Genomic DNA, 21,007 nt, shown 5'->3' with positions numbered 1-21,007 from the left:
CGACAACCAACTACCCATTTTTCTACTAAAAATGTGGCTGAATTCTAATCATTTGATGCAGTTTATAACGACACAAAATAATGTCAGAAATAGTTCTCTAAGCATGAACCATGATCTTTTTTTGTTAGTGACTTTAAGCTCAATAGTTTTGTAGTTTATAATCTTTTTTTAATTTATTATTAGCTGGAAGAATCTTGGTTTTGATATATATAAGCACTAGTTGCTTTTCTATCTTTATTTTGCAGCATTCATTGCATTTTTTTCTCTCTGATCAAATCATGGGAAGACAACCTTGTTGTGAGAAGGTGGGGCTTAAACGAGGTCCTTGGACAATCGATGAAGATAATAAACTCATGAAGTTTATCCTAAATAATGGGATACAATGTTGGAGGCTTGTTCCAAAACTTGCAGGTAAATCATTAAAAAAAGTACTTGTAATTTGTAGGAATATTTATGCAAAAGTTTGTCTTTTTTTTTTTTTGGAGTAAAAGTTGCAATAACTTGTTATACTGTATTAATTTTTGATGTTAATGCAGGTTTAATGAGATGTGGAAAGAGCTGCAGATTGAGATGGATAAACTATTTGAGGCCGGATTTAAAGAGAGGTGCATTGACAGATGCAGAAGAAGACATGATCATTGAGCTCCATTCTCGACTAGGAAATAGGTAAAAAATACGTTTTATGTCAATTAGAGTTATCGAATGAGCCGGACTGGAAACTTTTAGCTGGCCCAATATAACAATCTTGCTAAACCGGTTTTTGGGCCAAATTGGCACTCTTTAGTCCAGTCCTGTAGATTCTTATTTGCTTACAAGTGCGTTATGTTTGTTTTTTCTCAGGTGGTCTAAAATAGCCACATACTTTCCGGGAAGGACGGACAATGAGATTAAGAACTATTGGAACACGAGGATTAAGAAGAAGATGAAGCTCAACGGGTTGGACCCGGTAACCCACAAGCCGGTCCTCTCCAAATCTCACGATTTCGAGACGAACAAGGAAGAAATGAAGCACCAACAAAACCTTGGATTTCAAGAGACCATCTCAATCCCAAGTCTAGAAGATTATAATCAAATGCAGCATAAGACAGAAGGGTCGTCGCTCTCGAATCAAAGCAACGACTATTCTTCCTGCATCACGAATTCGGACATGGGAATGGGATCTTCAATTGTGTTCCAAAACAAGGAATCTTTGGAGAATTTCACTATGGATTCTTATCCGAATTTAATGGAGAATCCGTTTTTCTGGGATTGTTTCAATGGCCTGGGAGAGAGTTTCCCATGAGAATTTTTATTGGTATTGTTGGTGCAATATGTAAAGCTCAATATCAAATTTTCATGTCACATGATACCTATCACGGGCAACAATTTGACTAAGGGCTCGATTTAATCATTTGTTCTATTTTAACTGTTGGATCCTAAGCAGTGCAGGTTTATTAACAAAGGGCAAATTGCAGGAAAAACTATGAAATTTTATAAAAAGTCTGATTTTTCCATAATTTTAAAAAATGTCTGGTAAAATTATGAAATTTGACATTGTTCTAAATTTTTTATAATAAACATTTCACAACATACATGTAATATTATTTTATGTATGTATGTCTCAAATTAATGATGTGGTGGTGTAAATGTGAAGTGTGTTGCCAATCATATGAAAATTATGAATTTGAAGATATAGTTAATTTTTGTCACAATTTCATCAAAAATTAAAACTCATAGGGCAATTACAAACAATATTTAAAATTATATTTTTTCAAAAAATTTTCCTCTAAAGTACATATGCGTCTCCAGTCCAAATTTTCAAAGTTGCATTAACATTTTTCGAGTAGTTACTCATTTTCTAGTTAGATACTGTACCACACAATATTAATTTCCTCTAATTTTAAATTGTTATCAAATATTGCATCAACTAAAATTCTTTTATATTTTAACCCCCCCTAATTTTATATTTCCCCAAATTATATTAATACATAAATTTTTGTAAATATAGGAGTAGAAAAAAAAAATCGGAAATTAAAGTTATCAGACAACGACATGAAAACAGAGTGGACCGTTATGGTGTATAGAAGCTTCTTCAACCTCCGGCCAGCTTCTGGAGAAATCCAGTAAATCCGACGCTTCCAGAATCCTCTCAATTTCTATTTAAATCTGCACCCAAACCTTTTTCTCACTCTCACCAAAACCTCAAGAATTAAACTCAGACATTTAAACCTCAACCAATCATCAACTAAACACATTTGTAAAGAAGAGATATGTCACACTGTTTATCCCTTTACACTCCCATTTCTCCCACTTCAAAATTTTCCACCTCCGGCAGAAATTGTGCCAAGCTCGCCGTCAGGGCGGCGGCGGCAGACGGCCGAGAAAATCTCGATCATTTGCAAAAGCAAAGTAGGCCTCAGCAGCAGGTCAAGAAAAGGGCCACCCCTTCCGTGGCTCCAATTGGTATGTGCATATGTTCTTTTTCTTACTCATTAGATTCCCAAATTAGGCCATTTCTTGAACTAATTCAGTCACATCTCCAGGTTTATGGGACAGGTTTCCAACAGCTCGGACAGTGCAGCAAATGATGGAGACAATGGACAGGATGATAGACGACCCTCTCGTCTACAGCAGCGCCTGGGCAGCCCCCTCACCTGCAGCCGACGCGGTGAGCAGCTTCGGGCGAGGGAGGACGCCGTGGGAGATCAAGGAGGGCGAGACCGAGTACAAGCTGAGGTTCGACATGCCAGGCATGACCAAGGAGGACGTCAAGGTGTGGGTCGAGGAGAAGATGCTCGTCTTGAAGGCCGAGAAGAAGGCCGCAGAGGGCGAGGAGTGGCCGGCTAAGAGCTATGGGAAGTACAACACCCGGATTGCCTTGCCTGAGAATGTTGAGTTTGAGAAGATTAAGGCTGAGGTTAAGGATGGTGTGTTGTATATCACTATACCCAAGGCTAGTATTAGTGCTAAGGTTTTTGACATTAGTGTTGATTAAAAGAGATTAATGTTAAATGTAATCATTGTTAGATAGTTTAATAAACATCTATTTTCCATACAATGATCATTGATGAATGGAGTATTGCAAATGCAAGAAAACAAGCTGAAACATAGCTAGATTCACATGTAGTAGGTGTGTGTTTTGTTGCAAGTGATGATAGAAATCTGATCATTATATATGGTTAGTTACAGAGGCACACTTTTGATAAATGCTGAGGCATCCATATTAGGAATGTGTCACTCGCTTTTTTTTTTGACATTTCACAAGCAATATATAGTCCTAATATAGCGAGGCTCAAGCAATGTACAGACCCTCGTCTATTACAGGGTCGAGCGGGAACTTTAGGGAAGTGACTTCGGTGATGAGCTCTTGACCGTTGAAACAGAATGGGTCTATAGTGCCAAGGTAGGGATTTGGTGGGTATGGAGAGGTGTAATCACACGCGAGAGCTGATCCAGTTCCAAGAAGCGCGTTTATGTGCCAAGGTTCGTCGTATAGATTCTGTTCGAAGCTCTGGCTGGTCTTAGTGCTCCATATGGAGCTCGGGATTGGATCAATGGTGTGGCAGTCTGTAAAAGGGCTTTCGGGCTGAATGCAGAACAAGGCTGCAGTGCTCTCAACTTTGGTTGCCTTGCTCGGTTGGCCCCTTTTTGCCTTGCTGTATGGAGGGTCTGTTGCAGCTGGTGATGGTTTATCGGAGGTTTTGTTATCCGTCCTGTGATGCATGGCCACAGGAGTGTGATCAAACCGGTGCTCTGCAACGAACAATGGTTTCTGATGCTGCTCTTTCTTGAACCGGAGAGGTGGTTTCTGCTCTTGCTTGAATCCAACGGGTGGGGCTCTGGCTTGAGGCTTCTGCTCGGGTTTGAACTGGAGAGGCGGAGCTCCAGCGCTCCACGAGTACTGAACTTGGATCGTGGGCTCGGATTTCGCATCAGAACTCTGTACAAAAGGGCGATCAAAGCTGATACTTGAAGTGCTACTTTTTGCAAGATCACTGATCTCAGCAGCCTTGGCCTCTGCCATTGGCGTAGGACTCGCCTTGGCGATTCCTTCGCAGTTTCTAGGATCGTCGTGATGAACAGAAATGTTCTGTTTAGAGCTCTTAGTGGCCAGAGTTTGAAGGGACGCGTTTCCTGGGCCAGCAGCAGCATCTTTCGGAGATAAATCCGAGTGCATCGTCCCACCAAGCGTGGTTCTCAGCTCGTTCTCCTTTTGTAACCTGCTCAAGTAGAGTCGATACTTCTGAAAGCATTAAAAGGAATTTCTTAGGACTGTGAAGCAACAGTCAGGGGCGCGGTTTGGAGAAGGGCAACGAGGCTAGGCAACGAGCCCTTCGTCCCTATCCACTTTCCCCTTCAATCATGATCAAGAAGTCCCTATGTTTCTAAGAGGAGGTAGAGTTTTACCTGTAGGTGACTAGCAACATTCTCTCTAGTTAGCCACGGAACGCCCATCAGATCGAGGATTTTCTTTGGACCGACTTCTGCAACAAACATGACGAGTGAGACGATCAGCAACAGTTGGTTTATCAGCAAGAAAAACAAGGGGATGATGAGAAAACTAACTCTCAAAACCAATGAGATTGACAGCTTTGACAAACTTCTGATGAAGTTCGACAGTCCAAACCACCCTTGCCTTCTTCAATGAGGAGGGATCGCCTCCCACGCGGTCATCACTCCTGTGATCAACGTCCTTCCTCTTCTTTCCGGGAACTGGATCCCCACCGAAGAAGAAGCCATCATCCAAGAGGTCTGCCCCGCTTCTGAGCATCATCTCATCAAGGCTCTCGTGGCCTTCAATATCCCTCACCTCGTGTATCCTCTTCCTGAACACGTGCTGCCATATGTTGCGCAGCTCCTTCATCCTGATCGGCTTGAGAAGGTAGTCACAAGCACCGTGCTGGACGCCCTTCATAACCCTGCTCGTCTCCCCATCCACAGACATCACTGCACAGATACAATCAATTAGTGCCTGCCTGGTCATACGGAACACAGCTATTTAAGGAAGCCGGTTAGACTCACTTATGACGGGCAGATCCATCTCCAGGCCAACGTGCTCTAGAAGCTTAAAACCATCCATATCTGGCATGTTAACATCGCTGATCACAATATCAAACCCATCCTTGCGCTCGCGCAGCAAGTCGAGAGCCTCCCTCGCCAGATTACATGTTGTTACTGAAAATTCCACAAAAATACCAGTTAAAAAATAGCTACTCTGATCTTCCACAAAAGGAAGGTACTTATCGATCATTACATTACTCAAATCCAAGCTTGAAGGTATACAGAAAATGCATATTACCTTATAATCTCCAACAGTTTATATACATCAGATAAAATTCTTGGAATTGACTTCATAAACTAATGAAAAATGCAATCTTTTTCCATTTCTTTCCTCTGATTTATCACAATTCAACCAAAAAATCCAAAGATTCTGAAATTTACTGAGTTTTATGATCTCATCAACACAAATAACCAAGTGAAATTTTGGTATAGTAATTTAATATCAGACCTTATCATCATCTTAAATTTTTCTTTCAATTTTCTTCCAAAGCCCAAAAACACACCCTAAATATATGCTAATCAAGGGAACAAAAGAGAATCAAAATAGTAGTACAAACACACAATCACAAAACATCTATAAAAATCCAATCTTTATCACCGAAACACAAATCAAGAACACAAAAGATGAAAAAGGGCAGTTGCATTTCAAAAAATCTAGGCAAAAGTGAACCTTCATAATTGCACTTTTTAAGCATCTTTTCAAGAATCTTGAGCCACGTGGGATCGTCGTCCACCACCAGCACCCGGAGACCGGCCGGAAAACACTCGGTCCGCGGCGAAGAAAACCCGCACGAATCCATCAAGAGCAAAAACAAAAAAGGGGCCGGATTTTGAGGTCCGAAAAGGGACAAAAAAAGAGTGATGAGTAGCTTGTGGTGTGATGCTACACTAAGATATACAAAAACAAGTGTGTATGTGTTGGTGCTGCGTATATATATTATTCCATGTTGACAATTATAGTATGTGAGAGAAAACTAGAGAGAGAGAACTCCAAAAGTAGAGTAATGTGTGGATTTTTATGGGAAGGGAAGGGAAGCGAGAGAACAACGAATATTTGGCGCCGGCCGTAATTTGTTGTTGTAGCTTCTTCTTACCTTTCCCATGTTATTACTATTCGATCATATTAACGAGTGATACATATCAATTTCAAGATTTGTGAATTCATCATGCTTTTGCTTCCAATTGATTTTGGCACTCTTAGATTTGGATCATTTTGGTTGTGTCTTATCTATTGATTGATCAAGATTGTCGTATGACTTTCAAGATTAGTCAAAATTGAAATGAATATAGTAAAATTAAATATGACATGATAACAAAATTACTTTGTTTCAGATGTATTGCCATCTTTTGACAATAATCAATATATATGATATCGTCATTTTGTAAAAAATAACGCATTTTGTTGTCATATCATATTTGATTTTGTCATATTTAATTTCAGTATTGACCAATTACAGGACAATTGAGAAAGACTAAAGTTATGAGATTGATCAAAGGCCACCTGAAAGTATGATTTAAATAACAATTAATCAATTATCCATTATGTATGTCTATGAATATAGTGTCGACTTAAGTTGTGTCTTATTTTAGTTTATTTTGATTTTTAAAGATTTGTCATATAATGATAATATTTTGTATCGATATGAATATTGTGTCGACTTACAGTACATGTTATATTGGAGCCCATTTTCAAGAAGAATATCTGATCAAGAAACAATCATCCTACTTGACAATAATAAATTTTAGATAAATAGGCGTATTAGAATTAAGATATGATCAATCCTAATTAATAAGTACTGCTATTAACTAAAAAAAATCCTAGAAGATAAACAACCGAAAACAGTAATAGTAGCATAGAGAATCTTGAGTAACAAACATAATGCACTAGTAAAAATTATAAATTACCACATGTACTTAAAAGATGCATCGTTACTGTTTTAGAATATATTTGAGATGCAAAATAAGTGGCTTTAAAACTAATTATTGCATCAAATTGAAAGTTTAATTGGTTGATCAAAGAACCTTGTTTATTGTGCCCTGTCTTTAATTGAGCCAATATTTCATCAACAGCTAAACCTCTAAATGGTTCCCACTCCATAAAATGCCATTACTATTTTCTTTATTTATTTAATAATTATTCATTTGCAAGATGCCCAATCATTCACCACATTAGTAAAATCATATACTACCTATTTTATCTTTATAAAAGCACCTTGTACTAGAATGGGGCTAGTTAGATATTAATCACCATTTGCTTAACGATTTAATTCTAATTATTGCAACCTCGTTTGATGGACGGAGCCCAAGTGTACCACTCTCTCTTGGGTTACGTAAATTTGTATGAGACTTTATGTCTTTATCTACGAAACAGATTAAAATTTGAATTAAAATTTTTAATTTAATTAATTGCATATTTAGAAATTTGTTGATATTGATAGTATATAACAGATGCTATTGAATACTCTAAATTTAGATTAGAGACTCGCCCCAATAATGTTGTCCATCATATGATTCTGGTAATTGACGTGCCTTTTGTCAAATTTGATAATAAAAAAAAAAAATTATGGAGCTCCCTGCTCCCTCTTTCATTATGGAGGCTAGATTCATCTAATGACTTAAGATTTAAGAACAAAATTATATTTTAGAAGATGGATCCAAATTGGAAGGCTGAAAGATAATTTCATTATGGAGGCTAGATTCAAGGATTATATTAAAGAGTGAAATCCAAAGTTTCCTTTGATGGAGCAAATATATGAGGAGTGAGTTCATCAAGATTAGAAGATGGTCAGATAACAAACATAGGACTTAGAGTTCAATGAAATACCACTAAAGATTGAGGCGACATTTTCTTGCCTTCGATTTGTGATTTAGTGCTTTCATCCTTGGTATTACTTACCTTGTGGGTTTTGACGCATGTGGTGTGTGCTTTGAATGAAGGATTGTGTGCCCTCCTTTTTTGGTCTTGTGCTAGCAAGACTTCTTTTTCTCTTTGGACTGGGCTAGGTTGTAAATTTTTATAGTGGCGTTGTTAGACTCTTATTTCTGTGATTTGTTTGAGCCTTCAATTTATCGAGAAAAAAATTCTCATAATTGACACCGTAATATACTTGAGATTTCCATGATTTAATTATATTCAATAATAGATCATATATTATAATTTATTGCTATACTCTTGTTATTATTAGTTTTCTTTTGATAATGAAAGAAAACATGAAATTATTCGTTTTTCCCTTAAAAATAAAAATAATCTATATTTAAAAGTACTAAATTGAACTCTTACCCCCCTATTGATCTAAACGCTAGTCCTTTATTTAGTTGTATAGTACATTAAGAATTTAAGGAAAAAATTGTTTATTTTCGGATTTGAACTTCTATATGACTACCTCGCCAAAAACAATTCCTCGAGTGTTTCTTTAGTACGAAAAAAAAGTAAAAAATTTAATGAGTGGGGGAAAATCTTATAGTTTGACACATGCTAATTTTGTTTCCAATTATGAAACGACAAACGCAATGTTTCTTTTCGTTAATTCTATTTTAATTTCTTTATATGTGGAAACCAGCGTAGGACATTATATGATTTATATCCCATTCAAGTCATGTTCGAAACCCTAGTTGTCGCCAACTTGTTGGAGCGTCACTCTCACGCACCTCTCCAACAACTTATCCCCCTACTTTTAAGTTGAAATAAGATTCCTAATTACTTAAAAATTAAACTTTTTACTAAATTTAATTTCCCAAGTGTTTTAAGAATCTAGAGAGTGTGACAGAGATATATGTGCATTTGTTAATTTATATTCAGAAGATTCTCGATTTCGTATTCCCAACACTTTTATTGGAATAATTATAATTATTATAATACATAGAAACCCTCAAGTAAAAAATTCAAGTAGATGAATTTACTAGCAAAAAAAATACACACTATTTGCAAGATTATATAATTAATGCTCACTAATCAACACGTCAAGTAATAAATTAATAAATCATGACGATAAATCACACTTAATTGGTTTTGTGGATAAATTCAATTATTTCAATCAAAAGGCATGCTTAATTAAATAGGTTATTATACTATACTCCATTATTCAAGTGTGACCACTTTAGCAAAGGAAAATCTATCTTTATCTAGAGCAGCCTGAGTTAGCTGATAAGGTGGCAGCAGCCAAAACACTAAATATTTCCACTTTTCATGAAAATGTTTTCTTTAATAATTTCAAACATAAAATAATTGTATAACATGGTTTGCACTATCATCTTTAAAATTTTCACCACACACTTAGCAACTGAAGCACCTGTGCTGAGCATATTATGACTCAATTGACACTATGCATACTTTGTTTCAAGTACAAAAGTGGAAGAACCATTTCCACAATATTATTATATTAATCTACTAATTCTGATCAACTTTTTCTCTAAAAGCACACATCTTATTTTTTAGTTCAACCATTCTGTTTTTTGTACAAATCATGTCCTGTATTAATATTTTTATTTGACATATATCAGTCAATAACTAATACACATTCTCATTTTTCACATAAACATGAAACAGAAGAATCCAGAGGGTTTAATTTAGTCTTCTCATTTTGTTTGCTTTGCTTTTTTCTTTGTTTTGCTTATAAAGTTGTGAAATTTTAATTTTTAATTATGTGTGAATCATTGTGTAAAAGCATCTGTCCAAATTATACGAAGTCTTTTTAAAATTTCAAACTCGAGATATCGAAAAACATAAAAAAAAAAAAAAAATACATTCCACGTACAGTCTTTCCATAGAGTTCAGTCAGGGAAAATAATATTTAAAAAGAAATTCAAGACTTTATAAAATTATTCAGTTTTATATTGTTCAAACAGGGAGAAGGATAGACATAACTTCAAACCAAAGGAAAAATGCCTATATACAAATACTAATTAATCATGGTCTAATCATCTCATAATCCACACATTTACACACACTTTTGTTGCAAGATTAACGGTATATGGTGATTATCTTTATACAAAAAGGCACCCCATAATATTAAATACATTGTTTACTCACTCATATTTTTTTGTTTCATGTTTCCAATTAATATATTTAGGGTATTGTTTAAAGGCATAGCTTTTGAGAGTGGGGTAGGTTTTGAAAAGAAAACCCTAATGGCTCAAAAAAGGAAATGCCCACTAATTTGAAGTTCCTTTTGGCTAAAGAGAGAATTGGAGAATGATTGGGTCTTAACATATTGTGAGGATGAACTCCATGCAAATTCTCTTTAGTGGACTATTTCCTTTTCATTTTTTTATTAAAAAGTGAGCATTTTCAAACCCTCTCCCTGTGAGTTTCTTGATTGCTACTACACATGCTTATTCTTCTTAATCTAGGCCTTTTCAATTCTTAAGTATGGTGCTTTATGTATGGTGATTGGTTCTTGAGTATATGCCTCTAGAAAAAGTAGAATTTAGGCATTCTGTTTTCTAGCCGTTTCCTTTTATTTTAGCTTTCAAGGAGGGTGTGGGGGTTCGTTTTCGTTCTATCCTAGCTAGTAGAATGTATACTTATATTTTTTTAGGTAATGTGCGTGTTTATGACTTTATGTTTTGTAAAATGTTTCCACCTACAAGGCTTACTAATTTTGCAATAATTTGAGATTCTTGCTAGGTTTACACCTACAATGTTGATTGAATATTAAGACTTTATTTTGGTTCCAAAATCCAAGCAAAAAAATTATGAAATCAATTAACATATTGGTGTAATGACGTTACATGTAAAGGCCCAACAGTTTAATGAAAAACAATCGGAAAATTAGGCCCATTGCAGATTAGGCCCAATAAACTTTGTTGAGCAGTAGTACTACTATTTATATTTCATCCGTCCAAAAAAAATAGTGGTCCCTCCGTCCTTTAAAAATAGAAATTCTTTTCTTTTTGGTTCGTCTTCTAAATATAAAAACTTCTTTTTAAGAAAATTTCTTTCTCTCTAATAAAATTTGACTAATTTTCCACTAACATACTTTTCTTTCTGCATCACTTTTACTTTACTAATTTTACACTAAATCTCGTGTTATTTCTAATGTTTCTATCTTAATGTTTTATGTTTAACTTTCTACTAAAATTAATTTCTATCTATTTCACTACAAAAAAAGTCTATATTAGTGGCGAAAAATAGTGGCGGAAATATTCCGCCAGTAGTACTGGCGGCATAGTGGCGGATAATCCGCTAGCAAATTTAGTGGCGGAATTCTAACGGACCAGTGGCGGATTTTAATTTGCAAATATCTGTGGCGGATTAATTCCGCCACTACAAATCATTTTTCAATAAAATATATAAATATTATAAAAAATAAATTATAGTGGCGGATTTTCCGCCACTGTTTTACTGAGTCTGAATTAAATCTAGGGCACATTTACGCTTTTCATTCCCTTCACTATTGCGCGAAATTCTCCCCCCTCCTCCGCCATTCGCCGCTGTAGCTCGCCGCCGCCATTCGCCGCTCCAGCTCCATCGCCGCCGTTCGCCGCTCCAGCTCCGTCGTTGTCGCCCGCTCGCGTTTCACAACAACCGTCGTCGCCACCAGGTAATCAATGTACCATTCCCCCCATTCCCCCGCCTCTTCTCGCCATTTCCTCTTTTGCCTCTCAATTGAAGTTATCTGCGTGTCAATGACTGCTCCAATTTTGTGAAAATGCGAGAGTGCTCATTTCTTCATTGTTTAATTTTTCACTTTCCAAAACTTAATCTCTCTTTTAATTATGAGCTTATTTTTCCTAAACGGTGGATTTTAGTGCAGATTACTTTGTGATTCTCTTTTTGAAACTTAATCCTTACTTGTTGTTGCAACAGTTTACTTTTTGGATCTCACCTCACCTTTGATTTTCAACATCGTCATTCCCCCTATCTAGGGAATGATGCAAGTACGAAAGATTTATTCCATATGCTTTAAGTATGCTCTTTTGTTTGTTTTCTTCAATATGCGTGTAAGTGGAAGATTTGAAGAGGATTATTATATTTGATTTGATTAGGTTATCCGAATAGCGTACATGATTTATATTTAATCTGCTTTTGCTTGTTAAATATATGAAGATATTGCATGTTTCCTATACCTAAGATGTGGATGTTTCTAGGACATATGAGTTTCACTCACTTTTGCTATGCCTTTGCAAGTAATCTTAGTATCTTACATATGGAATAACTCACATGAGACATCATTTTTAGCAAAAGCTTTTCATCTAGAAACTGTTTTTAGTTGTACTCACTCCTATTTGTTTAAATATAATATACTTAACCCTTAATATTGCCTCAATTATTTAGTTCAATTGTGCTTACTGCTAAGTCGTTGTTAGAAACTGAGCTTCACCTATTTGAAGTTAAATAGGATTAAGATCTTTAGGAGGATGCTTGTTTGGGATCTTAAAATTGCAACTTTAAAATCCAAGTTCCATTATTCATTCGTGTACAACTTTTGGAAGCCAATGATCTAAATTTTGAATTCACTTTGCCTTTCAAGATTTGGCATCTAGAGCTGACTTCTCTCCTCAAAATCTTTAACTAAACTTAAGTTCTACTATAAAATAAGTTCACCCAATTCCAAATCTCTGTTTTGGATTAGTAAAGACATTGTTGAATATTGTGTTTGTAGGCCTTGTTTGAGATTTTTCTTTGTGCACTAATTGAATTTTTTTACAATTTTTTTATTTAAAGAATGGAGAAAGCCATCATCATGGTTGGTTTGTTGAGCATATTGATTTGTTCAATTGCTCAAGTCAATGGCAATTTGTTAAGCTTTGAGAGTAGTGTCAATGTCAATGTATATCTGTTGTATTCTCTAAGTGTCATGGCGAGTTCTTCTTTCTCTCCCTCTTTTCTTTTATAATCTTTATTTGCAGTTTTTCTTCTTTTTTGTGATATTGGGAGTGATACATGGCACTTCTTCTATTCTTGAATTTGTGAATAAAGTTGAATGTTGTTATGATATTTCCCTATTTTCTTTTAGGAGTATGTAAATTGCAGAGGTGTGCAGCTTTTCACTTGCAGATGGCTGCCTTTGTTTTCTCCAAAAGCTTTGGTTTTTCTATGCCGTGGTCTCTCTCTCTCTCTCTGTGTGTGTGTCACGTGTTTAGTGTAAAGTGTGGAAACTTTATTTGGGTTTGCTTGTAAAAATTAAACATTGATGAATGTTGTTGCAGGTTATGGCATGGAGTGTAGTAATTGTAACATCCCGAAATTCCGTAAATTTAGAAAAAAAAAATTGTTAAAATGCAATGGAAGTCGACAATTAAAATTAAATTAGAAGTCTCGGTGAGTAAAGATTTGCGTGTTGAATTAGTAGGAAAATAAATGGATTAGATACGTGTTTGTATTGATTGTAAAATGTAAAATCTAGACTAAGTGTTGTGGTGTAGGATTTTAGAAGAAAAGTATTAAAATTGAGAAAAAAAAAGAAAGGAATTAAGAAAAATGGAAAATGGAAAGGTTTGTATTTATCCCTCAAAAACTAGAACCTACGAGATTCTTCTCTTGGCACACACTTTTACACCTCATACACACACTCACCGTGATACATATATTGATACACACACACACCCTATGGGGGAGATACGCAGTCCCTCCGCCGGCAGCATTGCGCCTCCGGCAACCTTTGTTCTTTGTTGAAAGTGGCACCCTCTCCTCGTCTCCCTCTCTGTCTCGATCTTTCTCTTGCTACTCACAAACATATGGTACTTTTTGTGGCTGATCGACTATTTCTAGCCGTCATTACTTGATTTCAGCGACAATAGATTAGCTTTGTCTCCCATTTGTGTAAGTAATGTTCCTATTTTGTGTATTCTTTGAATTTTATATGTGACTGAAAGTTAGGGCTTCTTTTTGAAATTTATCCCCAAATTATTGGTTTAGCAAATTGGGTGAAATTTTAGTATATTAATGGACATTTCTGTTCTTACTTATGATTGGGGAGTTGAGTTGGACGATAACTATGAATCTTGTTATTTAAATGAAGTGTTAGCTTAGAGTTCTTCCATATAATTTATGGAAATTGTATTGCTACTTTGGATTGACTTTAGAATATCTAAATCTATATGTGGGAGAAAAGTATTTTTGGTAGGGAAAAGTTGGGACAATCCATTGACTAGTGAGAATATTGATGATTTTTGCATATTGTTGTTTAAAGATGCTCAAATGAGTTCTGTTATGCATTCATGGGAATATTTGCTACATGATTAACTAAAGATCAATGAAGAAGAGTTGATACTTGAGGCTAGGTTGTTTAACTGATTCTGGAACTCAAGATTTTAGAGCAATGATAGAATTTTATAGAAGTTGAGAATGATATAAAAGGATAACATATTTTATATTTAAATTAGTTTGTATTGATGTTAGTATATGTAATAAAATATGCTAAAAAGGTAATCTTTACCGAGATATAATACGGGCAACGAGCAGAAGTAGGATTAAGGTGATTCTGGTTTCAAGGTGTTTTGGAATTTGAGATTAAGTGATCAAAGTAGCTCTTTTGTTGTACATTTTCCCAAGTTGGGTCGCTTGCCAACCTTTTGTGTTTGGGTAATTCTTTTGTTATGCTAGTTGTGGCATGCACAAGAAGTGTAATATAGTTGGAACATTTAGTTACCGCGTGCACCTTTGTTGAATATGTATATTTGTAAATTGTTATCCCAGTTCCATAAATATGTATATTTGTAAATTGTTATCCCAGTTCCATATATATATATATATATACATAGACTTTTAGAGCAGTTTTCTTTTCGATTACCAAGTAATGAAAAACAATTCATCTATATATAAATTAAGAATCAAGGATTTTCTGTTAATTCAATACTTGTACCAAAATGTGACATCACTTGCATGATTATTAAATTAATCCGGTAAGGGTGTTACAGTAATTTCATGAAAGGTATGCCCCATACTATATATAGCAACTTCATTATTTCTTATTTTACTATTTCAGACAATAACAACATCTGCATTTCAGATATTTCAGTTTTTTAGTCTTACTCATATCTAAGATTTATCAGAGTAATAAAATTGGATTTTTAGTCATGATTTCCACTATTAGGCAACACCAACTTTCAATATTTCAGACAATAACAACATCTGCATTTCAGATATTTCAGTTTTTTAGTCTTACTCATATCTAAGATTTATCAGAGTAATAAAATTGGATTTTTAGTCATGATTTCCACTATTAGGCAACACCAACTTTCAATAATGATCGCAGTACTTTTTCAATAGTGTTATTATTTTCCCTTAATTTAGTGATTTCTTGCTTACAACAATTTCCTTAGTGTATAAGAAAACATGAAATTAAGGTATGTGATAAGAATTTGAAAATGAGTTTGGTGGCTTACTTTGGTCGATCTGGTAAATGAATCTTGAATTCATCGGCGAAGGAATGTATATCTGTTGTACAGTATTTCTTTTCTCATGCAGTTGCGAATGTTGAAACTAGGCGCTGCCCTTTCTCCATAATTTTTGTCCAACATATGATTAATTTTATGAACTCACATTCAGTAGAAGTGAAAGTTGTATACATTGTTTTACTGTAGGAGGAGATTGTTACAAATGACTACTTAAAATATAGCTGCTCAACTAATTCATTACACAAGAACTTCTATTCAGGTATTTCCATTGTAATAATAAATAATGAATGCAAACTCTTAGATCATCACTTATGCATCCAATACATCTTTGTGTGAAAGATATTGACAATATAGTACATACTGTTATCATCTATGTCATGACTTATGGGTATTTTTGTATTGAATTTATTATTGTTATTGTTGTTGTTGTTGTTGCTGCTGCTGCTGCTGCTGCTGCTGCTGTTGCTGTTGCTATTACTAATGCTAAAGATTTTTGTCTTTGTGTTTGTGTGCTTTAGAGAAAGGAAGCAAATATCACTTGCAAAAAGCTCTAGCTAACAGGTACTTGTTATTGCTAGTCAAAGAGTAGTTCTTATGATAAGTTTAGGAACAAGTTTTATAATCTTTATCATTATTCTGAATGCTTATATGATCTGGACGTCGTAGTATTTTATTATTCTTCAATTTCTCGTGTGAACCAATAAGATATGTTAGGCCTATATATATTATGCATTGCAAACCTAAGGCTGAGAACTTTTCTGGTTTCTTACCAACTCTTGTAGTTTCATGTATCAAAAGCTGGCTTAAGAGATGAACAGATAAATTTGATCAAAGATTTGGAAAGGAAAGAGACGGAGTACAAGGACGGAGTTCAAGAGACTGAGAAAAAACAAGATATGTGTAGATGATAAATTTGCCAACAACATTTCCACTAGACATGAGACTAAGGAACATGAATCATTATTTGTTACTATTAACTAAAGTTTTAGAATTTGTATTGATGCTCAATATTATTACGCTTTGGTCTTATGAGTAATTAAAGAGTATTGGTGTATCTATTGTTACTTTTATCATGAAATATGTACTGATTTGTTGAAAAAATTATCGCAATAGGGTGGGTATAAAATAAAATAAATAAAATGAAAAATCTGTATAAAATAGTGGCGGATTCATTCTGCCACTAAATAGTATTATATAGTGGCGGAATAGTGGCGGAAACAAGTTCCGCCACTAATAATGGCTCACCCAAATCCGCCACTATTTTAAACTTTTAGTGGCGGAATTGCTCTGGCGGACTATTTTCCGTGGCTAATCCGCCACTACATTTCTGTGGCGGAAAATATTCCGCCACTGATATTTTAGCGGCGATTATATTGCCGCGGCTATGTTCCGCCACTAACTCGTTTAGTCACGGAAAAATCACTATTTAGTGTTTATAATAAAAAAAAAATTTATCTTCAAAATTAAAAATGTTTTACTAGTATATTAGTCAAATGTATTTAGATAGTCAAAGTTTTCAAATTTAAGTAACACATGTCATCTTATCTATATATCTTAACATTACATTTGTTAGAATTGTCAATGGCGGCCTTGAGATTTTATTTTTCTTCTAAATCTTCAAAACTATTAATTTTAAAGTACTATTAGTTCTTTATTAAGTAATCTATACTTTTCAGACTGGAGACCTGCCAATATTTTCTTTATATAATTATTTTATAACACGAAAATATTAATCGTGAAAATGACTACATATATTTTTTTTGTTAAAGTATACTCCTCCGTACTATATTGTCGCGAAACAAATTCAAGTACCCCAATTATTGTTAAATTTTCCCAAATTTCCACGTGGAATTCGACATTTCTTCAAAAAGTTGGCGCTGAAACCTGACAATGGCGATTTGTGCTGACAGAGGAGGCTGCCCCAGCGACTATGTTGCCGTCTCCGTCGCTATACTCTCTGTAATCCTGTAATTCTCCAATCTATTCATCTTCCAAAACGTTGTTTTTAGCTTTTAGATGTTTGTGTTTGTGCTGTCAATATTTACAACTTTGAACTTGGAGGCTCTTCATGTTTTGCTTGATATGAACTAGGATTTTGTTATTTCTGATCAATTTTGAATGAAAATTATGATTTATGGTGTAGATTTGATGATTTGATTCTGAATTGAGCTGATTTTGTATGCAGAATAATGTCAATTTAACGATTGTTTTAGGTTTGAATGCTAAATGCTTGGATGTAGTTAAATCCCAAATGAACGAGGAGATAAAAGGCTAAAATAAGCTTAATTTGTAGGGATTTTGTAGTTATTTCCTCATTATTAGTAGTTGTTAAATTTGGGTGAAACATTTAGCAAAATATTGAAGGAAACTGCCTTATATCATAGTAGAGGAGGAATTCGAGTCCAAATAGGGGGTTCTGTTTCTAATTAACCACGTCTCTTCAGAACAGTATAGGCTATAGGTGGGTGGGAATGAATCACTATGTGATCATGGCTGTTGTATGTATATACAAGACTTGTTGAGATGAGAAAATTGCTTCCCTGTTGCAGGCTTCTTGCAAAGGCTGGTGTGCCCTATCTAATTCATAAGATCCCGAGACCTAAAGGCAGTGGCTTTTGGCTTGTAGCAATGCAAGTTATTGCCAGTTTCAACCTTTTACTATCGATTGTGGTACTTTCTTTCTCTTTTTCCCTTAGCCCTTATTCAACTTTTGATGTTTCGAGATGTACGTTCCGTTTCACCTACATGTTGAATGTGGTGTGGTCTATACAGATGGCCCTTGGTTTTTTGAGGTTCAGAAGGAAGCATTGGTGGAGTTCTTGCTATATATGGGCTGGTAAATTTACTACAGCATGACTATATGAGTATCTTCGTGTAATATGTTGTCTATTGAATCACTCATGCATTAGTTTGTACCTAATTGTTCGTATGTTCCCAGTTTGGGTCGAAGGTCCATTAGGATTTGGCTTGCTGTTGAGTTGCCGTATTGTACAAGCATTTCAACTGTATAACTTATTTGTTAAGTAAGTAATTCTTTCTGAGCTGTTGGAATGTAATGGATAATGATGCATTTGTATCTTAGTGAATTTCTTATTCCCAATATTTAGCTTTTGAATAATGGAATAAAGGGGCATTTGCATACATGCATACTCCATGGAAAATGGTGATAGAAGGTGGTGCCGAGTATATACTGATAAGTTAGTATAGGAGCAAGATCTACAATGAAATAGTTTAGCCAGGAATTGTGTTAAAATTATGTTATACGGAGTATAAAATAATCTAGTTGAGATTGATATTCAATAGGCTTGCTTCCACCAAAGTGTAGTTGTTGAAAGTTGGATATAAAAACTAAAATGAGAAGGGTATGGTAGTAACACTATTGCTTCATCATCATCATCATATAGTATACTAGTATCTGTTTTTACCCTATGTTTCTATACCATAAAATTCATACAAAGAAACTCGATTAAGATCTTACTTATTTTATTCTCTTGATGCTCATGATCTCTCAGGAGACGTTTGCCACCCATCCGGTCGTTTATATTTCTTTCACTGGTTCTCTTTCCCTGGATTGTGGGTTCGGCAAGTAAGTGTCTTGCAGTTACTTCTTTTGTTTGCATTTATATCCATGTGCTCTTTGCCAAGAATGTTAAGGTTCTTGAGGAGTGATTTGATAAATCTACTGATCTCGTCTTGATTATTTAAGTTCATTTAATTTCTCTCTTAGTGTATTGCTACAAACATTTTCGGCTAATGAATTGAGAATTGTAATGTAGTTATTCAAATCACCCAGCCTCTAAACCACCGTTGCCACATGAAAACTTATTGGATCATCCCAGTTATTTCTGTTCACGCTCTGTATATTGCTGCTTTGGTTGGATTTACTGGAGCAATTCAGCATATCGAGTTTAGATTTCATGAACTCAAGGACCTCTGGCGAGGAATTCTCGTCTCAGCTTGTTGCATCGGTACATAATTTCTGCTTATACCTTCTACTTTATGAGTTTAATAGTATAAGTTTCTAAACACGAAAGTTAAATATTTGAATTCATAACTGCTATCTGAGTCAACAGCTCACTTACTGCATCTACCTGTTGTTTCTCGAAGGAGTATGGGTGGTCGCTTACACTCTGAACGAGATCTATGAAGATAATGCATTGGTCCAAATCATTTCAAGATCTGTATTACTAATCATGGTAAGCGTAGCCAGTTTCTTCAGATGACTAAGATCCTGTTTTATTTTCGTTTCACAATTTTCATTTTCCATAATCATGCACTTTTACAGACAAGTTTCCTTCTACTGGCATTCTTCTCTATGTCAATATCACAACCACTTGCCTCACTTTTGAGCTCGATGAAAAACGACCAACAGGATTACACCATGATGGGCCGGGCCCTCGGCATTCCTGACAGTGGTCTTTTAGTACAACAGGAATCAACACAGTCGATAAATCCTAACGATCCTTTGGATAAGCTTCTTGAAAACAGAAGATTCCGTCAGTCATTTGTTAAGTTTGCAGATAGGTCAATTACAGTTACAGAATCTATATAACTCCTCTTTTTCCCTTGCGTCTTAACTTCTTCCCCCCGTGTGATGATATTGAACTGCGTCTGCATCCTTATGCAGCTGTTTGGCAGGGGAAAGTGTCCATTTCTACGAGGAGCTGCTGCAGCTCGACAAAATCCCAGTTGACGATCATGTCAGGAGAATCTATATGGCACGCCACATTATTGACACGTATATCACTCCCGGTGCAACAATGGAGGTGAACATATCTCATCGTTGTAGGCAAGAGATCCTATCAACTCCAGATTTGGCACACCCGGACCTCTTCAAGAATGCGTTGATTGAGTTGATTCAGTTGATGAAAATGGTTAGTCTCTTTTCTTGATCCGTACATACATTGTCTTACCTGCTAAGGCTCTTATATGGCCTAATCCAACACGTTGCTTGAAGAATTTGGCCAATGATTATTGGTCATCGACTTTCTTCATAAAACTGAAAGAAGAGGAGATGGTGAAAACAGCCGACTATGAGCAAGAACAGAGCAGTTGGAACTCCTCGCACCGGCTGAGCTCAGTGCATTGTGCTGATGACCCTTTCCACCAAGAACACAGTCCCTGCAAGTTGAGTTCGAGTAGCCTTGAACTAGAGCTGCAGTGACCATCCGCCTTCCTAAATCACACGCATAACACGAGCACTTTCTAGGTCTGGGATGAGGTCGGCTGCTTCCTGTGGATAGCAGCTAACATGACATGGCAGAAATTGGAGACGGGGGCACTTCTGCTTCCATATTCGAGATGTATGTTCTTCTTTACCTGCTAAAATTTTTGGTGTTCAATTATATATGGAGTAGAATATGAGTTTAGCAGCTTTTTCTTGGAAATTAATGTTTAGTGTATTTGTTAGGCATTTACATTTTATAGTAAAGGAGGAAGGAAACCAGTAAGTGTTGGTAGATTTCTAGGTTTCAAGTTTCTTCCTTTTTTTTGTCTGGATGAACATAAAAGGCTGCTTCACGGTTATGTAACCTTATGTAAATGTCTTAGTCTCTATTAGGAAATGATAATTTACTGTCACACTTCGTTTTGGCAAAATTGATATATCATGAAATAAGGAAGATGT

General features: G+C 35.4%; 4 protein-coding genes across 8 annotated transcripts; 3 read left to right on the top strand and 1 right to left on the bottom strand.

The window, feature by feature from the left end:
* The first annotated feature begins 222 nt into the window (after positions 1-222).
* Positions 223-1,390, top strand: LOC125207711 (transcription factor MYB20-like). Its single transcript, XM_048107175.2, has 3 exons — positions 223-411; positions 537-666; positions 841-1,390. The coding sequence occupies exons 1-3, from the start codon at positions 279-281 to the stop codon at positions 1,280-1,282; spliced, it is 705 nt and encodes a 234-aa protein (XP_047963132.1). The 5' UTR covers positions 223-278; the 3' UTR covers positions 1,283-1,390.
* A 694-nt stretch (positions 1,391-2,084) lies between these two features.
* LOC125207125 (small heat shock protein, chloroplastic-like) lies at positions 2,085-3,037 on the top strand. Its single transcript, XM_048106345.2, has 2 exons — positions 2,085-2,442; positions 2,523-3,037. The coding sequence occupies exons 1-2, from the start codon at positions 2,250-2,252 to the stop codon at positions 2,972-2,974; spliced, it is 645 nt and encodes a 214-aa protein (XP_047962302.1). The 5' UTR covers positions 2,085-2,249; the 3' UTR covers positions 2,975-3,037.
* A 94-nt stretch (positions 3,038-3,131) lies between these two features.
* LOC125207124 (two-component response regulator ORR26-like) lies at positions 3,132-6,117 on the bottom strand. Its single transcript, XM_048106344.2, has 5 exons — positions 5,711-6,117; positions 5,002-5,154; positions 4,546-4,926; positions 4,387-4,463; positions 3,132-4,222 (listed from the first exon to the last, which is right to left on the bottom strand). Exons 1-5 carry the CDS (start codon positions 5,838-5,840, stop codon positions 3,272-3,274), a joined length of 1,692 nt encoding a protein of 563 aa, XP_047962301.1. The 5' UTR covers positions 5,841-6,117; the 3' UTR covers positions 3,132-3,271.
* A 7,351-nt stretch (positions 6,118-13,468) lies between these two features.
* Positions 13,469-20,963, top strand: LOC125204852 (regulator of G protein signaling 1). Of its 5 annotated transcripts, none has more exons than XM_048103598.2 (13): positions 13,472-13,722; positions 15,568-15,640; positions 15,900-15,942; positions 16,164-17,348; positions 17,931-18,051; positions 18,154-18,217; positions 18,320-18,404; positions 18,894-18,967; positions 19,158-19,349; positions 19,489-19,577; positions 19,667-19,905; positions 20,009-20,255; positions 20,339-20,963. In XM_048103598.2, exons 4-13 carry the CDS (start codon positions 17,272-17,274, stop codon positions 20,543-20,545), a joined length of 1,395 nt encoding a protein of 464 aa, XP_047959555.1. In that variant the 5' UTR covers positions 13,472-13,722; positions 15,568-15,640; positions 15,900-15,942; positions 16,164-17,271; the 3' UTR covers positions 20,546-20,963. The 5 variants fall into 5 exon arrangements, with proteins under 5 accessions (XP_047959557.1, XP_047959555.1, XP_047959553.1 ...); XM_048103601.2 differs by having other exon boundaries at positions 13,478-13,804; positions 19,754-19,905; XM_048103595.2 differs by having other exon boundaries at positions 13,478-13,804.
* Positions 20,964-21,007: the final 44 nt, after the last annotated feature.

This window comes from Salvia hispanica, chromosome 6, assembly GCF_029641045.1.
Source record: "Salvia hispanica isolate PSC_SH4W2 chromosome 6, Shi_PSC_v1, whole genome shotgun sequence".
NCBI lineage: Eukaryota > Viridiplantae > Streptophyta > Magnoliopsida > Lamiales > Lamiaceae > Salvia > Salvia hispanica.
The sequence above is the reverse complement of the archived record's forward strand: the minus strand, read 5'-3'. Positions and strand labels throughout refer to the sequence as shown.

What these genes read in the sequence shown, in the direction of transcription:
- LOC125207124 (XM_048106344.2), bottom strand. Translation starts at nt 5,840, where the DNA reads ATGGATTCGTGCGGGTTTTCTTCGCCGCGGACCGAGTGTTTTCCGGCC. An exon ending in GATGGATCTGCCCGTCATAA is followed by an intron (nt 4,927 to 5,001) that starts GTGAGTCTAACC and finishes GTATCTGTGCAG; the next exon opens with TGATGTCTGTGGATGGGGAG. An exon ending in CAATCTCATTGGTTTTGAGA is followed by an intron (nt 4,464 to 4,545) that starts GTTAGTTTTCTC and finishes TGTTTGTTGCAG; the next exon opens with AAGTCGGTCCAAAGAAAATC.
- LOC125207711 (XM_048107175.2), top strand. Translation starts at nt 279, where the DNA reads ATGGGAAGACAACCTTGTTGTGAGAAGGTGGGGCTTAAACGAGGTCCT. An exon ending in GCTTGTTCCAAAACTTGCAG is followed by an intron (nt 412 to 536) that starts GTAAATCATTAA and finishes ATGTTAATGCAG; the next exon opens with GTTTAATGAGATGTGGAAAG. An exon ending in CATTCTCGACTAGGAAATAG is followed by an intron (nt 667 to 840) that starts GTAAAAAATACG and finishes GTTTTTTCTCAG; the next exon opens with GTGGTCTAAAATAGCCACAT.
- LOC125207125 (XM_048106345.2), top strand. Translation starts at nt 2,250, where the DNA reads ATGTCACACTGTTTATCCCTTTACACTCCCATTTCTCCCACTTCAAAA. An exon ending in CCCTTCCGTGGCTCCAATTG is followed by an intron (nt 2,443 to 2,522) that starts GTATGTGCATAT and finishes TCACATCTCCAG; the next exon opens with GTTTATGGGACAGGTTTCCA.
- LOC125204852 (XM_048103600.2), top strand. Translation starts at nt 17,272, where the DNA reads ATGGCGATTTGTGCTGACAGAGGAGGCTGCCCCAGCGACTATGTTGCC. An exon ending in CGTCTCAGCTTGTTGCATCG is followed by an intron (nt 19,350 to 19,488) that starts GTACATAATTTC and finishes TGTTTCTCGAAG; the next exon opens with GAGTATGGGTGGTCGCTTAC. An exon ending in TGATTCAGTTGATGAAAATG is followed by an intron (nt 20,256 to 20,338) that starts GTTAGTCTCTTT and finishes CGTTGCTTGAAG; the next exon opens with AATTTGGCCAATGATTATTG.